General features: G+C 36.2%; 1 protein-coding gene across 3 annotated transcripts in view; it reads left to right on the top strand.

Annotated features, from left to right (window-relative positions):
- The window catches only part of NETO1 (neuropilin and tolloid like 1), a 95,491-nt gene extending 76,432 nt beyond the window's left edge, over nucleotides 1-19,059 (top strand). Inside the window, exons 8-11 of one of the 3 annotated variants that reach the window (XM_036884288.2) lie at nucleotides 8,232-8,345; nucleotides 13,100-13,658; nucleotides 14,609-14,683; nucleotides 15,971-19,059. In XM_036884288.2, the coding sequence (XP_036740183.2) occupies nucleotides 8,232-8,345; nucleotides 13,100-13,658; nucleotides 14,609-14,669 (734 nt within the window). In that variant the 3' untranslated portion in view covers nucleotides 14,670-14,683; nucleotides 15,971-19,059. The other 2 variants (XM_036884287.2, XM_036884289.2) reach the window with 2 other exon arrangements.
- The last annotated feature ends 403 nt before the right edge of the window (nucleotides 19,060-19,462 follow it).

The following is a 19,462-nucleotide window of genomic DNA, read 5'->3' as shown; positions in this document are numbered from 1 at the left end:
TTGGCCTGCTGCCTCTTGTGTATACAATTTGGATGCTGTACTAGATAGTGAAAAGTCCTCATTTTGAAGTAAAATTGTCATATCACCTCAAAAAACCAAAGCAGGTGAGTCCCAAAGCTACATGTGCAGAGCCTCGTGGACTAAGGTACTGATCACTCTGCGAGATCAACTGTAGGTGTAAGTGAGTGTATTAGTCTCATGTTGCTCCTTCAAGCAGCACACATGCTCATCTGAAAGTAGGGGTCCCTGGGCTGCAGCCATGGTGTCCCCGAGGCTGATTGCCTGTGGGAGGCTCTAGGGGAGAGTGCGTCCCTCACCTGTCCCGGTAGCTAGAGTTGCGTTCCTTGGCTCAGAGCTCCTCCTTCAGGGCCAGCAAAGAGCCATCTCACCTTCCTCTGCTTCACTGTTGTATCCCATCCTGTCCCTTGGACCTTCTACTTCTCCCTTCTAAGTGCACCTGTGACTCCACTGGCACCTCCTGGATAATCCAGAATAATCTCCCCATCTTGAAATGCTTACTTTAAGCCCATCTGTGAAACCTGTTTTGCCATAGAAAGTAATATTCACTACCTCTGGGAATTGGGCATGGGAATCTTGGGGAACTATGATTCAGCTTACCATAGCTTTAATATTTCTTCTTTGTTTTTTTTCCTTGTTTCTTTTTATTAAACGTAAACTCTGCATCTGAAATTATGAACAAATAACTTAGTTGACTAGAAGATCAAAGGCATATAATGCCAAGTGATAACGGTATATTTAAATACATGTCCTTTCCATACCCTACTATTGAAAAAGTATTCTACATAAAATAAGTATTTAAAATTAAATATTGTCTTACTATGAAAAAACAAAGAAGATGTATCACAAAACTGTAAATATATAGTTTTTGGCAAGTATATTTGTGTTTAGACATCTTAAATTAATGTTAGACATTTTCAGAAACAAAGATCATACATCAGCGCTTTGAAAAGCATTGTTTCACTGGCAAAATAAATCTGAAGTAGGATAAGAAAATGTGTAAGATGATGTATTTGGTGCCATTCAGTTAATTCTGCTTCTAGCTTACCTGTAACACCTTGACTTTAAGTCTGTTTCTTTTCTAGAAAATGAAGGAAACATTACACTATAGCTGTAAGTTTTAAATGCATGTGTTCCAACAGTGCAAATGACAAATAGGTGGTGCTCCTATAGTGTCCATTAATGGAATACTAACACATGGAACTTTTACAGTCAGGAGTTTCTTACTTTTGAATATACTGAGGCTTTGAGCAAAAAACAATGACATAAAATTGTATAATATTCCAAGGACTCACCCTTCCTTCCTTTCTTCTTAAACATGTGGTTGAGTCCAGTTGTGCCATAAAGAAAACAGCTGTCAAAAATATCTTAATATTTTAATCAGTGAAAGACATTTATTGCTGACTTAGTCATTTAATTCAAATCATTGAAAAAAACTTTATGCATACAGATACACAGTTTAGGGGAATAATTAAAATTTAGAATGCATTTCAAGTAGTTTTCTGCACTAAAACAATTCTCTTTAATATTGGCTTCTATGTGGGTTTTTTGAATCACTTAGAAAAGGTTGCAGAACTTTCAATGAACTTTTTAGATCAACATTGTCTAGAGTTAAAATGTGGGTCTGCCAGGGATCCTGTGGACAAAAATAAAGGCAGAAAATTCCTTGTACTTTTTGGTAGGATCCTTGGGGATAATATAGATTGATCACTTTGATTCTGCCTTTATGGCTACTGTTTTTTATCTGTCACTGAAAAGAGCCTATACTTACTGTATGGGGACATAAAATTATTCTGAACTGTTAGCCTTTGAACTACTGAGTCACAAATTTGAGGTTGTTGTTCCATTTATTCTGGATTCTAATCTTTACTTACTACAAGGCCCTTTTTGGAACTTGGCATGTTCAACTGTGAAACCAAATATAGTAATTTTCATGCAACAGCTTGTCTAAATTAACCAACCATTCAGATATGCAGACACCAGTCATGAAAACAAACCCGGGGCCACATGGCCAAGTCCTAATAATAATCAGAGTGTAAACCCCAAATAAATATAATGTCCTCTTTATTGTAATTGTAGCATGTCTAATTGCACAAGATAAATAAATCATCATGTAGCTGACCTAAGGCACACACAATCATAGTATAAAAATGTATAGTAATTTATTAGAATCAAGTAGAATGGATAGAACACAATGAAGTTCATGCCCTATGTGAGGAAAGACTTGGTCTCTGCCTATGAAAAATGCTTTTTCACTAAGATATTTCTCTTTTCTTACTATAATGTTTTTGGAACTGTAGGGATATGCAATTCTAGTAGAAAGATGGGGAATCTAATAAACATGAGTAAGATTAAATGGAAGCTTGCAAATAGGATTTCTTGTGTTAAAAAAGATGAAAATATATCCTAATAATAATGGGTATTTTGAACAATAACTAAGTCACAGCAGAGCATAAAGTTTTGGAAACAGATATTGATCTTTTGATAAAATATATTAAGATGATAAAGGAGATGACGAGAAGAGGCACAAATCTATTTCTGGACTCAAATCATGTCAGCATTTTTCAAATAAAATGTCATTTTCTTTAATTGCATAACCCGAGGGCCATTTTAACTTAAAAGTATGGTGGCAGGGAAAGTTTTTCCATGTATTTTGGAAAAAACAAAACATTTGTTTTGGGGGCAATTCTGATGGCCAAAGTATTTATTTTTTATACATTTTGTTTATCTGTAATTAGAATGCCATAATTAAAAGTGATGCTTCACAACAAGCTATACATTTTGAACCCAGTTTTGAAATCTTTGAATACTTATTCAGATATTTACTCATAATCAATATCTCTGATTTTAGATATTTTCTTCCATCAAGTTCATTAAGAAAAGATCAGCTACTCCTTAGAAATTAAAAGCACTGCCAGTATTGAATGATAAAATGACACTTCATATCCATGTATATCCATGTTACTGCCTAAAGAATTTTTGTTCTGATCCTGTCAGTGGACAAGTGTTTCTTAGGCATCTCCAAAATGGCATCGTTGCTCTCGACCCCAATGATAAAGCAGGAGACAAAACAACTCTCTCGCTAAGCTTAGGTTGTTATAAGAGGAGGTAGGTGATGCACAGGAAGGTGAATAAAGAAGATAAACTCAAGTCCTAATGAGGGTCATGGGGCAAAACCCCAAATGGGCAACGTCGTGTGGAAGGATGAGGACATGTGTGTGCTGCTCTGAGTGGGTGACCCTGGAGTTCAGGAGAAAGCTGTGTCAGAATTTTGAGAAAGCAGAAGGGGTACGAAGGAGTTTGGGGTTCAATCAAGTTTTATTGGGGTGGTTTTGGAGTGCTTTAATGAGGGGTAAAAGTGGTCTGATTTATACTTTGAAATGAACACAGTTCCTCTGGCTGCCGTGTACATGGTTCTGATGTAGGAGACCAGTCAGTGGAAGGTGGCGTGGCTCAGGCGTATCAGTGGAGACCATCACGAGAACTTTAGGTAGGTAGGTAGGTAGATAGACAGATTAGATAGATAGATAGATGATAGATAGATAGATAGATAGATAGATAGATAGATAGATAGATAGATAGATGATAGATAAATGATAGATGATAGATGATGGATAGATGATAGATAGATGATAGATAGATAGATGATAGATAGATAGATGATAGATAGATGGTAGAATGATAGATAGATATAGATAGATAGATGATAGATGATAGATATGATAGATGATAGACAGATATAGATAGATAGATGATAGATAGATATGATAGGTAGATGATAGATAGATATGATTGATAGATGATAGATAGATGATAGATAAGAAGAGAGAGAGAGATGATAGATAGATAGATAGATAAATAGTAGACAGACAGACAACTGATAGATAAAGTGGATACAACTAAAGTCCAGTTTGACGTGAGTGTCCGGACGAAGGGCTCAGGGATGACCTTGAGCCTTTAGCCTGACCAGCGGCGGGGATGGGGGTTGGTCACGTGCCAGGTGATGTCAGGGGGCAGAGTGGGGGCAGCACGGGGTGAGGAAAAGGGGATGGTTTCAGAGTAGAGTGCAGCCGTTTTCTGTAAGCCCGTGTCCCGCTTGATTTGAACTGCAAGTGGAAATGTTGTGTCAGAATTTGAAGGTGTCGTATAAACATGAGCCGCACGAGTCAGAGCTGGAAGCATAAGCCTGGGAGAAAGCAGTGCAAAGGGACTGCGTCTGGCCCTGGGGGCCTGACCGGGGGGTCTGGGAAAGGCAGGAAGAAAAGTATCTTTCTTCCCTGAATTGTTCAAAGTTATTACTGAATAAAACTAATTGAATTTTCAAGTATGCTAGACTTTGCTCTTCATTATGATTCGTACCTAAATATATAATATCAATATGAATTCATTTATATATTTATAATAAATAACAGCTTTATTTCCATCTCTCAGGCAAAGAAAGTGATGGACTTTAGAGAGTATCTTAAGTGTCACAAAGTTAATAAATCAATGTCTTCAGGGCTGAGAGGCTGAATTCAAGAAATGAAACAAGGGTGTGTACGTGCAATCCATTTCCTCCCCTGGCTGCTTCCGCACACATTTCTGTGCCCAGTTCCTTTCCTATGTAAGACTGTGGAAATAATGAAGAATAAACAGCAAAAGCAGAAAAGACTCAAACATGGGGGTGTGTGTCTATGTGTGTGTGTGTGTGCGCGCCCGTGTGTGCGCGCCCGTGTGTGTGCGCCCATGTGTGTGCGCCCATGTGTGCTGCCGCACAGGCCAGCGCAGTGGGGGTGAGCTTTTGACAAACCTCAAATTAAACAAGTTGAAAGAAAAGAATTTGAGGGAAGCAAGAAGCAAGAAGAATGTGTGAAGAGAGAAGAAATTCAGGTGTGTGGGGTGGGTGACTTGGGCAGAGCACCTGCCTTTCAGCCCCACCTGTTATTTAGGGGATACAATGATTTTTAAAGGGAAATGGCTAGGATCAAGCTCACTTCTATTCCCAAATTTTCTTTAAGTATGGTGTTGTGTGAACTACTCTACCACTGATAGTTTTATTAACCATAAAGCATATGTTATTTGAAATATCAGTGTTCCAGAAAGAAAATGTCAGTTTACATTTCCATTTTGTTTTGGTATTTCCCTAGTAGTTTCTAGTGGAATTCCGGATTTAAAAAGAAAGGTGGGGGTGGGGTGGGGGGTGGCAAGGAACTCTGATAGAACGAACATTAGTGGCTTTACATTAAAATAGCAAGTATAAATTTAAAACCTTTTAATTACAACGTTGGGAAAATATAAATACATGACACAATCCTAAAAAGCAATGATACATCCAACATTAAACCTTTAACATTGTAGCATGTATGTTTTACGATTCTCTATTAAAATTTTAAATAAAACTTCATGTTTAGTGTTGTGGCTACTCTTCTTTCTCTTGCCTGCCATTCCCTAACTTAAATATGCTAACAATTATTTTGTTTATCTCCTTCTAAAGTTTTTATTTCGTACATCAGCAATATGTAGTCATAAGGGTTGTTTATCTCGGATGCGTCCATGGTGTGAGCATCATACTGCCTCTCTTGCACGAAGTATGGTACAAGCTCACCACCTAGTGGTCAGAGTGGGAATATTCAAGGATTTTAAAAATAGAACCCAGCAGTCGAGTTCAGTGAAATATTAAGTTCACTGATTATCTTTGAATATAGTAAAGTATAAATGTTATGTAAAAATTATTCTACTAGGTAAAATGTGAAAGAGAAATACACTTTTTATATTAATATCTGGCATTTATTTCATGAAAAGTTACCAATTTCCCCCAATTATAAAAAGTAGCCATAGGTATGTACGTATATATATATGCACACAGAGATATATACATACTTTTATATGTACATATGGAAAACTTCTCAATAAAAGCTAAATACAACTTTTGAATGTCCTAGAAATAGTCATTTCTAACATTTTGGTTCAGTGTTTCTAGTGAGATTTTCCACATGTGTACTTTTGTGTAAGGCTTATAGTTTAAAACAATTTGCATCCTCCTTTTTCACCTGACTTTACACCTTAGTAATTTCTCATACTACCTCTATAAACCCATCCAAATTAAGTATTCTATTGCTGTAATGATTCTTAAACCCTGAGGCAACATTTCCCAAGCTTTTATTTTTGATGTTATGTTCTCTAAGTGGTGAACTAATGAAAGCAGAGGTGTTTGGATTGAACAAAGTTAAACAAGCTTCTTTGGCACATGACTTCCCTGAACACGTCACTCAGAATCACGAAGAGGGTGGTGGTCCAGGAGCATGCCGTATTTCTCCGCCTTAGAGTCCATAGTACACTTCTTCCTTGCTAAAGCAAAACGTTGCATTAGATCTTAATGTTTTTAAAACACGTGTTGTGAAATATTTGAATAAATTTCCACACTTAACATATTTTAAATTGGAATCTGAAAATTGGACTTCGAGTGTGTAACTAATCTCAAAATCTGCATCTGTGTCCTGTGTTTCTGTGTTCTGATAATGCTGCTCCTATCGTTGTAAGACAATGTTGTTTTGGGAAACAAACGTCCATTTTATAGGCTCACTAAAAACTTCAGAGAGACACTCCTGGACTTTATATTGGAACCCAAACACCAAAACCTTTTCTCTTCTACACACTGCCTGCCTTAACCTTCCAAAACCGGACCTGCAGATTTGTGCAATAATATATCAGATCATTAAATTTTACATTATCAAAGGTTTATATGATGTTTAACAAGTCACTAACAATAAAATATTAGGTATGATACTTTTCAAACAACAGCTATGTATTTTCTACTCTTTAATACCTTTTTTTCTTTTTAATGAGAATTACATCTTTTTTTTTTTACTCTTTAACTGGGAACCTAAAATCAAACCAAGTAGAGGGAAGAAGAAACTCTATTCAGGAGTTGGTAGGAATCACTTTGCTTGAATTAGCACAATCTTTGTTCTATTTTTTATTTTCAAGTCTAAAGTGTTTTAGTGTTTGTTTTTGAAGGATTCCTCTAAGAGTGTTGAAATATACTAAGTCACCGTATGCAAAGCATTTTCTTGAAACTTTTGATTAATATAGCAAATAAATAAAGAAGGTAGCTTTCCAAACTATCTGCAGTATACAGTTTTGAAGGTGCCAAATTCATTATGATGTGATTGCAGTATTTAGATAATATTGATCATTAATAAATCTTTCCTGATTTAACCACTTTAAATTGTGTGTTTTGTTTCTAATATGTTTCCAGAGTACCTATCCTTTAAAGGGCCACAGGACTATTATTGGCAGTGAACACTCAATTTACGGGACATGTTAGGGGATATGTTAGATGGTTGCAAAGGCAGAAGCAAAAGTAAGCTTCAAAGCACTGTCTTTGAACTAGAATCGCTAAGTCTGTACTAGTTTAGAGACCGATTATTTTCAATATCCTATCACGCTGATAAAGAAATGTATTTTTCCTAATGCTGAATTCATATCTAACATTATACTTTGCTATAACTCTTCACTATTTCTCATATTTACATAGCCAAACTGTATACCTTCTTAGAGTTCTTATTTTACCTCCCAGTGCCCAAAATGTGCATTGTCATCTGGAGATCATGGACCATGTATCCGAAGTTACTAGAATGTGTAAAATGCATACAGAGTAGGCTAATTTCATCACGATATATATATGTTAAATGATGAGAATAATAGTTTTATATTATGCCGGATTAATTTTTCCCTGTTCTGAATTTCCATGACATTCACTGTTATTTTTTATATGCTTAAAATGCAGAATGCTTAGCATTCTATAAGCATATACTTTTCAAAATAATTTCACTATTTGATTCTTTTGCGCAGTACAACTAAATTTAAACATACAGAATTTCAGTGCAGAGCATGATGTTATGCATGTTGTAGGCACTTAACTTTTGCTAAATGAATGAGCCAAGTAAAAAAAAAAAAGAAATCTGTATAGATGATGTACTTCATTTTTAGGACAGAAAATCCCCATGCCCATTTTGTAAACCGAGCACATTTAGAGGAATTCCCCTCTGTTAGTAACACAAGAAATAATTTCCAGCACAGTCACACTTCTGAGAATGGAATGTCAGATCATTCGTCTCAGTCTGATGGCAAATTATTATTCTCATCTTTTTGTTTTTAGATTGCTAATGTGAGTGGTTTACTACTATAAAAAGTTACAGCTTTTTTTGTTGTCTTTTTCTTCTTGTTTTTAGCCCCCTGTGAAGGCAATACATTCTTCTGCCACAGCAACATGTGTATTAACAATACATTGGTCTGCAATGGACTCCAGAATTGTGTGTATCCTTGGGATGAAAGTCACTGTAAAGGTAATGATTAGTCCTTGAAGTTTGCAAAATCTCTCTTCCTGTAGAGTGGGAAGAAGTTTATTCCAATGTTTATATATATCAGACAGTTTTAAAAAGACAGACTGTATAGTGACTTTTATGAACATGTAGTTTTGCAATTGATTTGTAAGATTTTTTTTTAACTTTTACTTGTGGTATAACCAGAAGTTTCCTCATCCATGAATGCACAGCAGACTGTCCGTAGCACTTGAATGCCCATCTCCCTGTGAGGGCCTGCAGAGCTCCAGGAAGGGGACTGGGGCTCTGAATGCAGGCGTCCTTTCTCATCAGACCTCGTGCCCCTCAGTCCAGAGGCGCATGTCCCACAGTGTAGTTAAGGACCATATGTGCTTTCAAGTACTCCCAGCCACTCAACTTGACTTCCATTTTGCTAAAAATGCTTTACTTCCTAATGAAAATAGCATCTAATGCCCCCACTCCCTTTTCTAGCTCATGCACAAAGGGTTGTTTGCATAGACAGCAATCCTTGGCTTGATAATGAATGCTGTGTGTTTTAGTTAAGTTGAAAGTGCCAGATACAACCTTTTATTCAGATCCAATAATAACCAATTTGCAAAGGAAAAGAAACAGGCAATTAACTCTTTCAGGCTTCAAGTCCAATATTATCTATTAAAAAGTGAGCAAATACTGTTGGAAGAATGGCACTGATAGACTTGTTCAATGCAGGGTTGCCACAAATCTTCAATTAGTAAAAAACTCAGTACCTCTGAAGCACAATAAAGTGAAGTGCAATAAAATGAGGTGTGCCTACAATTATTTTGGAGTTAGTTTCATGGCATAACATATGGTGTGTCTTAAAAAATATTCCACGTGCCCTTAAAACAAATGCATTTTGCTGTTGTTAATTGGATTGTTGTATAGAAGTAGGCTTAGACCATTGTTCCAAGTCTTTTATTTCTGTTTTTAAATTTTCTACCATGTTTTATCCATTACTAAAAAGTGCCTATTGAATTCTCTACTATTATGGTTGAATTGTCAACTTCTTTGGTTCTGTAAGCTTTTGTTTCATGTATTTTTGAGCTTGCTTGTTAGGTCCATATATATTTAAAATTGTTGTAGTTCCCTGATGGACCAATCCTTTTATTGACCTTAATAAAACTATGCTCTTATTTTTACTAACTTTTTTTTGCCATTAAGTATTCTGTCTGACGTTAGCATATCCACTCCAGCTTTCTTATGATTGTGGTTTGTGTGCTCTATCTTTTTCATCCTTTTTACACTATCTGTATCTTTGACTATAGAGCATCTCTTCTATAACAGGATCGAGCTGCTTCTTATTTTGTTTGAACCAATCTGACAATCTCTGCCTTTTCACTGGATTTCATTCATATTTAATGCTGGTGTTGCTATGTAGTTGGATTTACATCTGCCATTTTACCTTTTGTTTCCTATGTGGCTCTTGTATTTCTCATTCCTCTTCATTTTATTGGACGCTGCTGCTTTGGATAAACACATCCTAGTACACATTTTAATTTGTTTAGTTGCTTTCAGTGTATTCTTTTGAATTATTTTCTTAGTGGCTGCTTTAAGGCTTACAATATACAGCCTAACTTCTCAAAATATATTTCAGATGTTTACCAATTTAATTCCAGTGAAATACAGAAACATTACCCCTACATAGCTCTCCTTCTGTCTTCCTTTGTACCTATTTCATACATATCACATCTGTGCATGCTACAGATCCAAGAACACATTGTTATAATTGCTACTTTACATAATTGTAAAGCAAGCATATAATGATGTAGTTCATTACTGTAACCCTCTTATCTATCATTCTGTTCTCCTCATTTGTTTTTGTGGATTCCCATTACCATCTGATGTCACTTCCTTACTCCAGGAGTTCTGCTCCCATCCATCTCCTTTGTACGGTTAATAACAAAAAGATTACATTTCTGCAAATTACAGGCCCAACAATATAGTTTTATACATATAATATTGTGCTTTAAAAAAGTTAAGAGAAACATGCAGAAGAAACATGTAACTGTATTCTCATAATTATTTAATAATTGCCTTTATTGGCAATATTTACTTGCCTGTTTAATTGTTCGTATGGATTTGAATTACTGTCTGGGGTCACTTGCTTTCAATCCTAAGAATTTCCTTCAGTATTAAGGTAGGTCTTTCAGCACTAAATTCCCTTTGTTTTTGTTTATCTGGAAATGTCTTTTTCTCATAGTCACTTTTGAAAGTAGTAGTGCAGGATGTTTGGTTTTCAAGGTTCTGTTTTTGCCTGCAGCATTTTGAATATGTCCTTCTCTGTCTGCGAGCCTCCGTGATTTATGACAATAAATCAGCTGTTCATCTTCCTGGGCTTTCGTTCTATGTGATGAGCTATTTTTCCCTTGCTGTTTCAGGGTTTTCTCTTTGCATTTCAACACTTTTAATATTACATGTCAGAGTGTGGATCGCACTGCATTTACTGGGAGTTTGCTGAAATTCTTGGATGTGAATTTGCTCCTCAAATTTGGGACATTTTCACCTCTTATTTGTTTATTTTAAAGAAGTACTTGTCCTGTCCCTTCCTCTCCTTCCTTATAGTCTCATTACATTATGTTGGTGCATTGGAAGGTTTGCCTCATTTTTCTGAGGCTCTGGTCATTTTTCTACATTCTTAGTCTTTTCCAGATGACTTCGTTTCTTTCCTGTCTTCAGGTTTGCTGTCACTTCTAGCTGAGAGGCACTGCTGACTCACTCGAGTGAAGTTTTCATTTCAGTGACTATATCATTTCAGTTTCGATTTTTTCCTTTTTTACAATTTCTGTTTATGGATATTGTCTATCTGATGATGTATTATCCTTGTATATTCCTTTACTTCTTTAATCATTTCTTTTAGTTTTGTTGATATATTTATAATGGCTGTTTTGAAATCTTTGTTAAGTCTGATATCTGGTCTCTCAAAGGCATTTTCTTTGCCTCCTTTTTTTTTTCTTTTCTCTGTATGAATTGCATTTTCCTGTCTTTTTTTTTTTTACAAACCTTGTGGTATTTTGTCAAAAACTACATTAAGATTATATTTTGTAGCAACTCTGGATACCGGATCCTCCTCCCCAGGGCTTGTCCTGTGATTTCTTGTTCCCTCATTTGTAAGTGTAGGCTTGATGCCCTGTTTCAGAGAGTACATCCCTGGCAAGGTTCCCTGGGGACCGAAGCCCTGGGCATGTGTACCCCAGCCTCAGATGATGTAGGCTAGCAAGGCTCTCCTGACTGTCCTATCTTCTTCTCCCTGTCTGTCTGTCTGCCTCTGCTGCTATCACACCTAGGTTTTAGTCTCCACTAATTGCCAGATGATTGTTCTATCATTTTTGACAATGCCCAGGAGCATAAATTGTCCCAAGGTCTGATCCAACTATATTCAGTTCCACTGCAGGGCTAGACCTTGAGTCAAGCCGTTGGGGTTTGTTCCAGACCAGGAGGGCGCTGAGCAGTTACTCTCCTGGTTTTTTATGTTAAACTTATAGGTCCTCTAATGTTCAGCTTGTTGCTGCTGAGGAGCTAGCAGCCTCCTCTTAATTGCTTACCAGAAAATTTCCATTGTTTTAGAGATTTCCCTAGGCTTGAACTTCTCTTTACTCTGTTCAAAAATATATATATATATATATAACTTTTTTAAAGGAAAGCTCATGTTCTCTGTTTTGTAGCCTGCCTCTCTTCATAAGTAGAATTTCTGCATTACTGCTCTGGATGACGGGGGCTCAGGGACAGGGACCTCCTTCTCTCAGAGTAGCGCCCCTGCTTTACGAGTAGAGGATGGGTGACGATGGTAACTTCTGGTTGTCTCAGCTTGCCTCCCCAGGCTCCCATCTAAGAGTAAGCTGGGGCGAGTGTGCCTGGGGCCACACCTTCTCAGTCCAGTCTGCTGCCCCTCCTGAGTGCTTCTGTCTTTCCAGCAAGAGCTGGGAGGATGAAAGGAGTCCCCACCTCAGCCACTCCTGCCTGGAGGAGAGAACCTGCATTACGGATCTGGGGTGGGGGATGAGAAAGGCCAGTGGTTTGCTCCTCTTGGGGGAGTGCTACAGCGCTAGCCGGGGAGCTGCAGAAGAGAGGGAGCCATGTATGGTCTGGAACTTCCCCCAGTACAGTTCCGTCACCATGCACTGGGGCTGGGGGAGCTCAACGGCCAGATGCCCCTGTTCTTAAAGAAATTCAGTAGTTTGGGTTAATGCACTTACGTTTGCTGTATGCCATTAAGACAATTTCCAAAACCTTTAAATGGTTGGATTCTTTTAAAAATAGTTTTTACCAGTTTTGGTTCTTTCATTGAGGAAAAGACCCCTAGAAGATGAAGTTTCATCACCTTTTGGTATCAGAGTATTGTTGTTACTTTGACTTGAGTTATTCACATCAGGAATAAAGTTAGAACAATATAGATTCACGTTCCCAATAGTGGAGGTTGGAGGTTTGCTTACACCTATGAGAAGACAAAGAATGCCCTGCCATGCTGAAGCCTTGTAAGACCTTCTCCAAGCCTATATTTACCCTTAAAGTAGGGATGTTGGCAGTGGGAGAGCTGCTTCTAAGGCTGGAAACATAGGGCCCTTGTGAGAAGTGAAACTTGTATTTGAAGATCTGTTGATGCTACTGTAGGCCTGTAAGGAGTCTGTGCTCAGCGTGTTTCATTTTAAAGATTAAGAAATCTACCTTTGACGACCATATTAATGCGTGGTGGGTTGTTTCTGTTTTGTCTGTTTTTTGTCTTCACCCTCCTCGACCTGTAGAGAAGCGGAAAGCCAGCCTGCTGGACCAGCTGACCAACACCAGCGGGACTGTCATCGGCGTGACTTCCTGCATTGTGATCATCCTTATTATCATTTCTGTCATTGTGCAGATCAAACAGCCTCGTAAAAAATATGTCCAAAGGAAACCGGACTTTGACCAGACAGTTTTCCAGGAGGTCTTTGAGCCTCCTCACTATGAGTTATGCACCCTCAGAGGGACAGGAGCCACCGCGGACTTCGCGGACGTGGCCGATGACTTTGAGAACTACCACAAACTGCGGAGGTCCTCTTCCAAGTGCGTTCACGACCATCACTGTGGATCCCAGCTGTCCAGCGCGAAAGGCAGCCGCAGCAACCTCAGCGCGAGAGAGGCCTCGGCCCTGGCGGAGATGCCCCCGCAGCCTGGCAAGCCCCTCGCCCCGCCCACGAACAGGAGGAACATCCTCGTCATGAAACACAGCTACTCCCGAGACGCCGCGGAAGCCTGCGACATCGACGAGATCGAGGAGCTGCCGACCACGAGTCACAGGCTGTCCCGACACGAGAAAGCCGTCCAGCGGTCAGTATCAATCGATTTTTTGATGACAGCTATAACCTGAGGACCGAAATGCTGCCAGAATGTTGTGTTCTATTTCTGTCTTCACATTTCAGTTTCTCTTTTTATTAATAATTTAAACCATAGTGTCTCAACGTTTTTCCTTTTCGGAGCTATCCCTGCACTTCCTAGATCCCATCTACATGCGTATGTTGCGCGTGCACACACAGACCAAAGACATTCCATTATGTCTATACGTGCATCATATTTAGTTCTACAAAAAATCATGGTTTTATTTATATTACAAGGTATATGGCTAGTTTGCTTCCACATGGTCATGAATGTTGCTCCCATCAATATTTATACATTTTAAGATATGAAACGATATTGGAAATAAATGCCTTACCAAGGTGGCTAGCCCATCTTGTTGAATAATTTTAATGTAAAAATAACACATTTTGCAATGCATTATATTTTTGGTATGAAAATTAAAATACCTTTTTCCACATATCACCTACTTATTTTACAAGTTGCATATGTTAGTATGGTATGCTAAAATACTTAACATTTATATTTAAATGTAGCAAGGATTAGTAGAAACATTTGATTCATTTTCCTTTTAATGTTATTAAATATGTATTATTATTAGCCTTAAAAATAGTAAAAGTTTTGAGGAAAGAAAATTTAAATTTAGAAAAATTTAAAGCCCCACGTCCAATCTACTTATGTTTTGTTTTGCATGTATATCATAGCATTTAGTTTGTTTTTTAAATGTACATACTTTCTCAATTCATTATACATCTTCAAAACCTAAAATATTTTTCAGTGATTTAATATTTTTGCATGCTGATGGAAAAGGAATCTATTTCCACAGTTTTATGAATTTTTAGGAATGCTTTTAAGTGAATATTTGTGTGCATATTTATTTTTGTGCAAACATTATTTTGTTGAATGAAATAGCCATAACATTCCAGGTTCTGCCTCATTGGGTCTCTAAGCAAACATGAATCTGAATACAACACAACTAGGGTCTAAAAAGAAAAGTCAAGGTAAGCAAATGCCCTTGGTTCCTTTCCCCACTTTGTTGTATCCTGTTTTGTTTTGTTTTGTTACAATTGTCTTGTAGTTTTCTAGGCAATGTGTTATTTATTACTTCTCGAGAACATGTGTTTCGTAACATTTCATAATTAATGAATATAATGGCTCCAGTGCTGATGGGGGGGATGAGTCTCAGTATATATCTTTAAAACCAATGTTAATATTCTTACCATCAAGCATTGTACTAGGCTATTAAGAAGGACATTAAATTAATCAGTTAAATTTTACATGTTTTAAGGTTAGGATACAAAAATTAGTGAACTCTTCAAAGAAATACAAGAAGAAATCCAAGCTTTTTGTAATTAAAAAACTGGAATATTGTCACAGTATAACTAACTGAAGTCAATATATATGAAATTGGTAATTATTTTATTGATTTCATTTGGCAATATTCTACTTAAAACTAATACAGAAGTATTTGGTGGTACCTAGATAATTTTTGCACTTTTATTTTTGCATGAATATGTAGCTTAGTTCATCAAAATTAAATGTAGCATGTTCTGTCAAATTTTACAATATAAAATTTGAATGTTTGACAATGTAAAAATGTTCCATAAATGCTAGTGGTCCATGTGTACATCTACTTTGTCATCAGATACAATGGCTTTACTTTTAGCACCGATAATCTGTATCTATATTAGACTAATTCGTCTCCAATTAAATTTGCTTGACAGCTAAACTCTTCAAATTCTCCACGCCTATCAACTATTCTTGAATTAGGTGAATGCATTTCCATGCTGTATATGACCTTGATATATTGGTGTATTTGTATGCATTTTTCATTGGGAGAAAATGTTTTAACTGTGTTTTATTTTCAGAGAAGAACTATTTATACAAACATGGGGACTTTGAAAAGAAAATTCTATAGTGAATTGTGAAAAGTGGACATATTTCTAAATTCATTCCACTGCCTTTATCCAAACTTAAGAATTACAGACATTTGTCACTCCTTCAGCAAGACATCCCTGCTGCACAATGATATGTTCATTTCGTAATTTGGTTGCTGGCCACCAAGTGCTCCTTAGTTTTTAAATACATTTTGAGATTTACTGGAAACTTGAAGAAGAAATTAGTTCCTGTTTAAGACTATCCCACCTTTTACTTTTACTGTTGGTTTGACCTTGTTTCTGTGTTGTTATATGTCTTTGTTATATAATTATACGTTGTGTGATATGTGAAAAGAAAAACACGATTTTGGATGAATTTTGTGTTACATGTACATTGTTTTCATTATATAGACTGCTTGAGAATAGTGGGTTCCTGAGTGATTTTGAACATGCTACAGTGGAAAGTGAAAACATGGACCATGGAAACACCAGTTAGAGATTTTATGGACTATAAACATCTGTTGTTGTATCATGATTAAATGCAGTGAAATTATTAGATTGCAATAAGACAAATCTCATTTTTTGGTCTTCCCCCTATACCTCCAATATCTTTTGTGTTTTATATTAAAAGAAAATACCAGGTTTCAGAAATAGTTTTTGAAATCAGGTATTTTACCATTTACACCCTTCAATAGAAATGCGTTTTGATTAAGCACTTAGCAATATGACTGAATTGACAGTTTGAGAAAATACCCTGCATGTCAGTCCTGGATATTTGAGTTGGAAAAATATCTTTTTTATTAGACACATTGTAAAAAGCATGCATTCTGGAGTACTGCTGTCACTCTTCCATTTCTTTATGTCATATGCTTGCTACTTGTTAACTTTTTATATAAAGATATATAAAATTGTATAATAATTTCCTATCTTGAGTTAAGAGAAATGTTTTCTTCTATCAGAGTGGTAAAAAACTGACTTACGTAAGTACATGCTTTATATCAATTCTTTCCACTTGTTTGGCTACCCGATGTCTTTTAGTATCAAGGCTTACTTCTCTAAAATTTGATTTCTTTTATGGAATATGTTCTCCTTTTAGAATAGGAAAATCTTTTAGAAATGCTCTACAAATCACAGACACTTTGATGACCCAGATTACACCATTCGGAGTTGTTCTTCTAAGTAGACACACATATGATACCTGAACGCTTACTAATTATGATGTGTTTAATATAAATAAAGGAAATCATATATTTAATTGCTCTTGAATTACATACACTATAAAGTTTGATTTAGTGAGTGGTTCACTTTCTAAATATTTATTATGTATTCTTAGAAAATAAAATTTAAAAAGCAGAATTACTATACATCTGCTTACCAACATTTCCAAAACTGCTGAATTCTACAGAATCCTGTCCTTCAAATAACAAAGCAGTCTGATCTATCACAATTCAAACCTTGCAACTCAAGAAAGCTTTACAAATCCAGCAGATGAATTACTCGCATACATCTCTATTAGGGATTCAAATTCATATATGCTACAACAACAAATAAATGGGAAAGAAAATAAAATTTTCTGACAGAAAAATTAAAGAATTATCATGGCCATTCTGAACAGCCTATAGTGAAAAAACATCAATATACAGAAGTAATTGCTGCCATGAATTTCATAAACTGGTGAATAGGAAAAATGTACATTGAACATGACAAAGAAAGATTATTTTTTATTGTTTTATACATATTTTTATACACATGGCTTATGTTAGAATTTAGCCTTTTTTATTTGTTTTGACTGATTTATTTATTTTCAGGTCAATGTTTATGCCCTTTAATTCGAAGTTAATGCATCCAGGGATTATTTTTTGAGGTGACTAGCCATATTTTGTATTTTTTCTCTCTTAAGAAATCCTTATAGGTCATTTACACTTTGAATGTATAATCTCAAAAAAGTATGATATGCATGTCAAGACTTTTTACTTATAAACCAAAAGAGACAGGAAAATAAATTAGGTGAACCATTTACCGTTTACTTATCTTGCAGCTGCCCGTAGGCATTCCCTCCAGTTCTTCCTAAATACACAGAATGTTTCTGATCGGCTGGTTCACCCCATAAAACGTACGGCATCACGAATCCACTAATGGAGACATTTTTTGAAAATCAAACTATTCTGAGTTTAATGATAAAGATGGACTGCTTGCACATACTTAATCCATAACAGCTCCATGAGAAAACAGAATTATTCCAAATGAAGAATAGGCCTCCTCAGCAGTAATACTAAAAATATTTAACAATAGGAATTGACTAATCAGAAAAGAGGTGGAGATAAAGCTGGACCAGGCACCTGGAGGCATCCAGGTTGTTTCCTAGTAATAGCTCTAGATACTGGGTCTTCGGAGAGTGGCTTCCATGAAAAAGGAGGCTCTTTAAAGCCGGTATTGAAATCTGTCAATGTATTAAAAACGCTAGTGTCCTGGTGATATCAGACCATATGATCTGAATATCAATCATGGATTTACATTTATGGGGAGACATATGCAGGTAAGGAATGAGATGTTTCAAGACTTTCAAGATGTTTCAAATCAAGCTGTTTCAATAGATAATTTTTTTGATAACATGAATTCAACTATTACCTTCACAAGTGGTTTTTCTAAATCAATAAAATGTTTTCCAATAGCCTACTTATACACTACATTAGTTACTTGGAAATAGCTCTTTTCATTTTCTGCCTCTGTGTGAGTGCACTTTCACAACCTGGGCGGCCTATCATGAGTCTGTGCAACCTATGAAGGCCTGAATTAAGTGTTTTCTTTTTGCCCAAGAGCATATTAATTGTTTAAGGTTGGTGTGCCAGTTTGGAAATACCATCTTTTTGAAACTACTTTTATAGACATGGCATTTTTATGCATCATATTGCAAAGTAGACCTATGTAATGTTTGGTTTGCCATAATTAACTTCCAGTTGATTAGACAATTAAAGTGTGGTGATAAGCATATTTGGAGATCAGTGTCTTTGGACTTTTAAAGGAGAACAACCCACATGGTGGCGATTCTGGGTTTTGTTTCACGTGGTTGTGTTTTTTCTTTTTCCACTAAAGATATTTCAATGGGTCTGACACCACAAACTTATTCTTGGTGTTTAATAAAAGTAGGTCTTTGACATTACCTGCCTACTCACTGAAGCTCCTGCATTCACCTTTTCAATATTTTTTCCCTTAAGAATTTGAATTTTCCTTAAATTTGGTAGCTTTTTAAAAAACTCTATGAGTGGATTTTCTTCAACTTCAGAAAATCATAATAAACTGCAAAATAGAATACTGGTTCCTGTTACCTTAATTAAAGTAATGGCAAATAATTTACTAATGTTTTGATGGTAAAATAAATAATACCATTTTATCTTACTTTTCAGTTTGTATATTTAAGTGATGAAGATGAGTCCTATCAGCTTCCAGCTCTGAAGGGAGGTTAAATAAATAAAAACCTTTAAAGTTCTTTGAATCCTAAATGTACATGGTTTGAAAAGCGAGTTTCCCTTTTGTCCAGCTCGGCTCCTTTAGCACGTTGACCTGTGCATTTTTCCCTCCGTTTGCTCATTTCTGCCTATCACTCTCATGACACAGAAGGTCCAGATGAAAAATTGTTAAACACACAAAAGAATAAAAGAAATACGATTTGAATTAATTATTAATATCTTAGCCATTTAATCAATACTTCCCATTTCTCCCTTAAGGGTTGAATAAAGTAGCAAAATAAAATACACTGTTAAGTGAAGGGGTGAGTCTAGTAAACATAATGTTCCTCATGTAATTATAGATTAATGATACCAAAAAAAATACACTTAAAATAGCCTGTTGAATGATCTGTTCAGTAGATCTGAGGCCTTCAGTTAGTGTAGAATTATGCTGATA

This window comes from Manis pentadactyla, chromosome 6, assembly GCF_030020395.1.
Source record: "Manis pentadactyla isolate mManPen7 chromosome 6, mManPen7.hap1, whole genome shotgun sequence".
In the NCBI taxonomy this organism is placed as follows: Eukaryota; Metazoa; Chordata; class Mammalia; order Pholidota; family Manidae; genus Manis; species Manis pentadactyla.
This window is presented reverse-complemented; position numbering and strand designations above follow the sequence as displayed.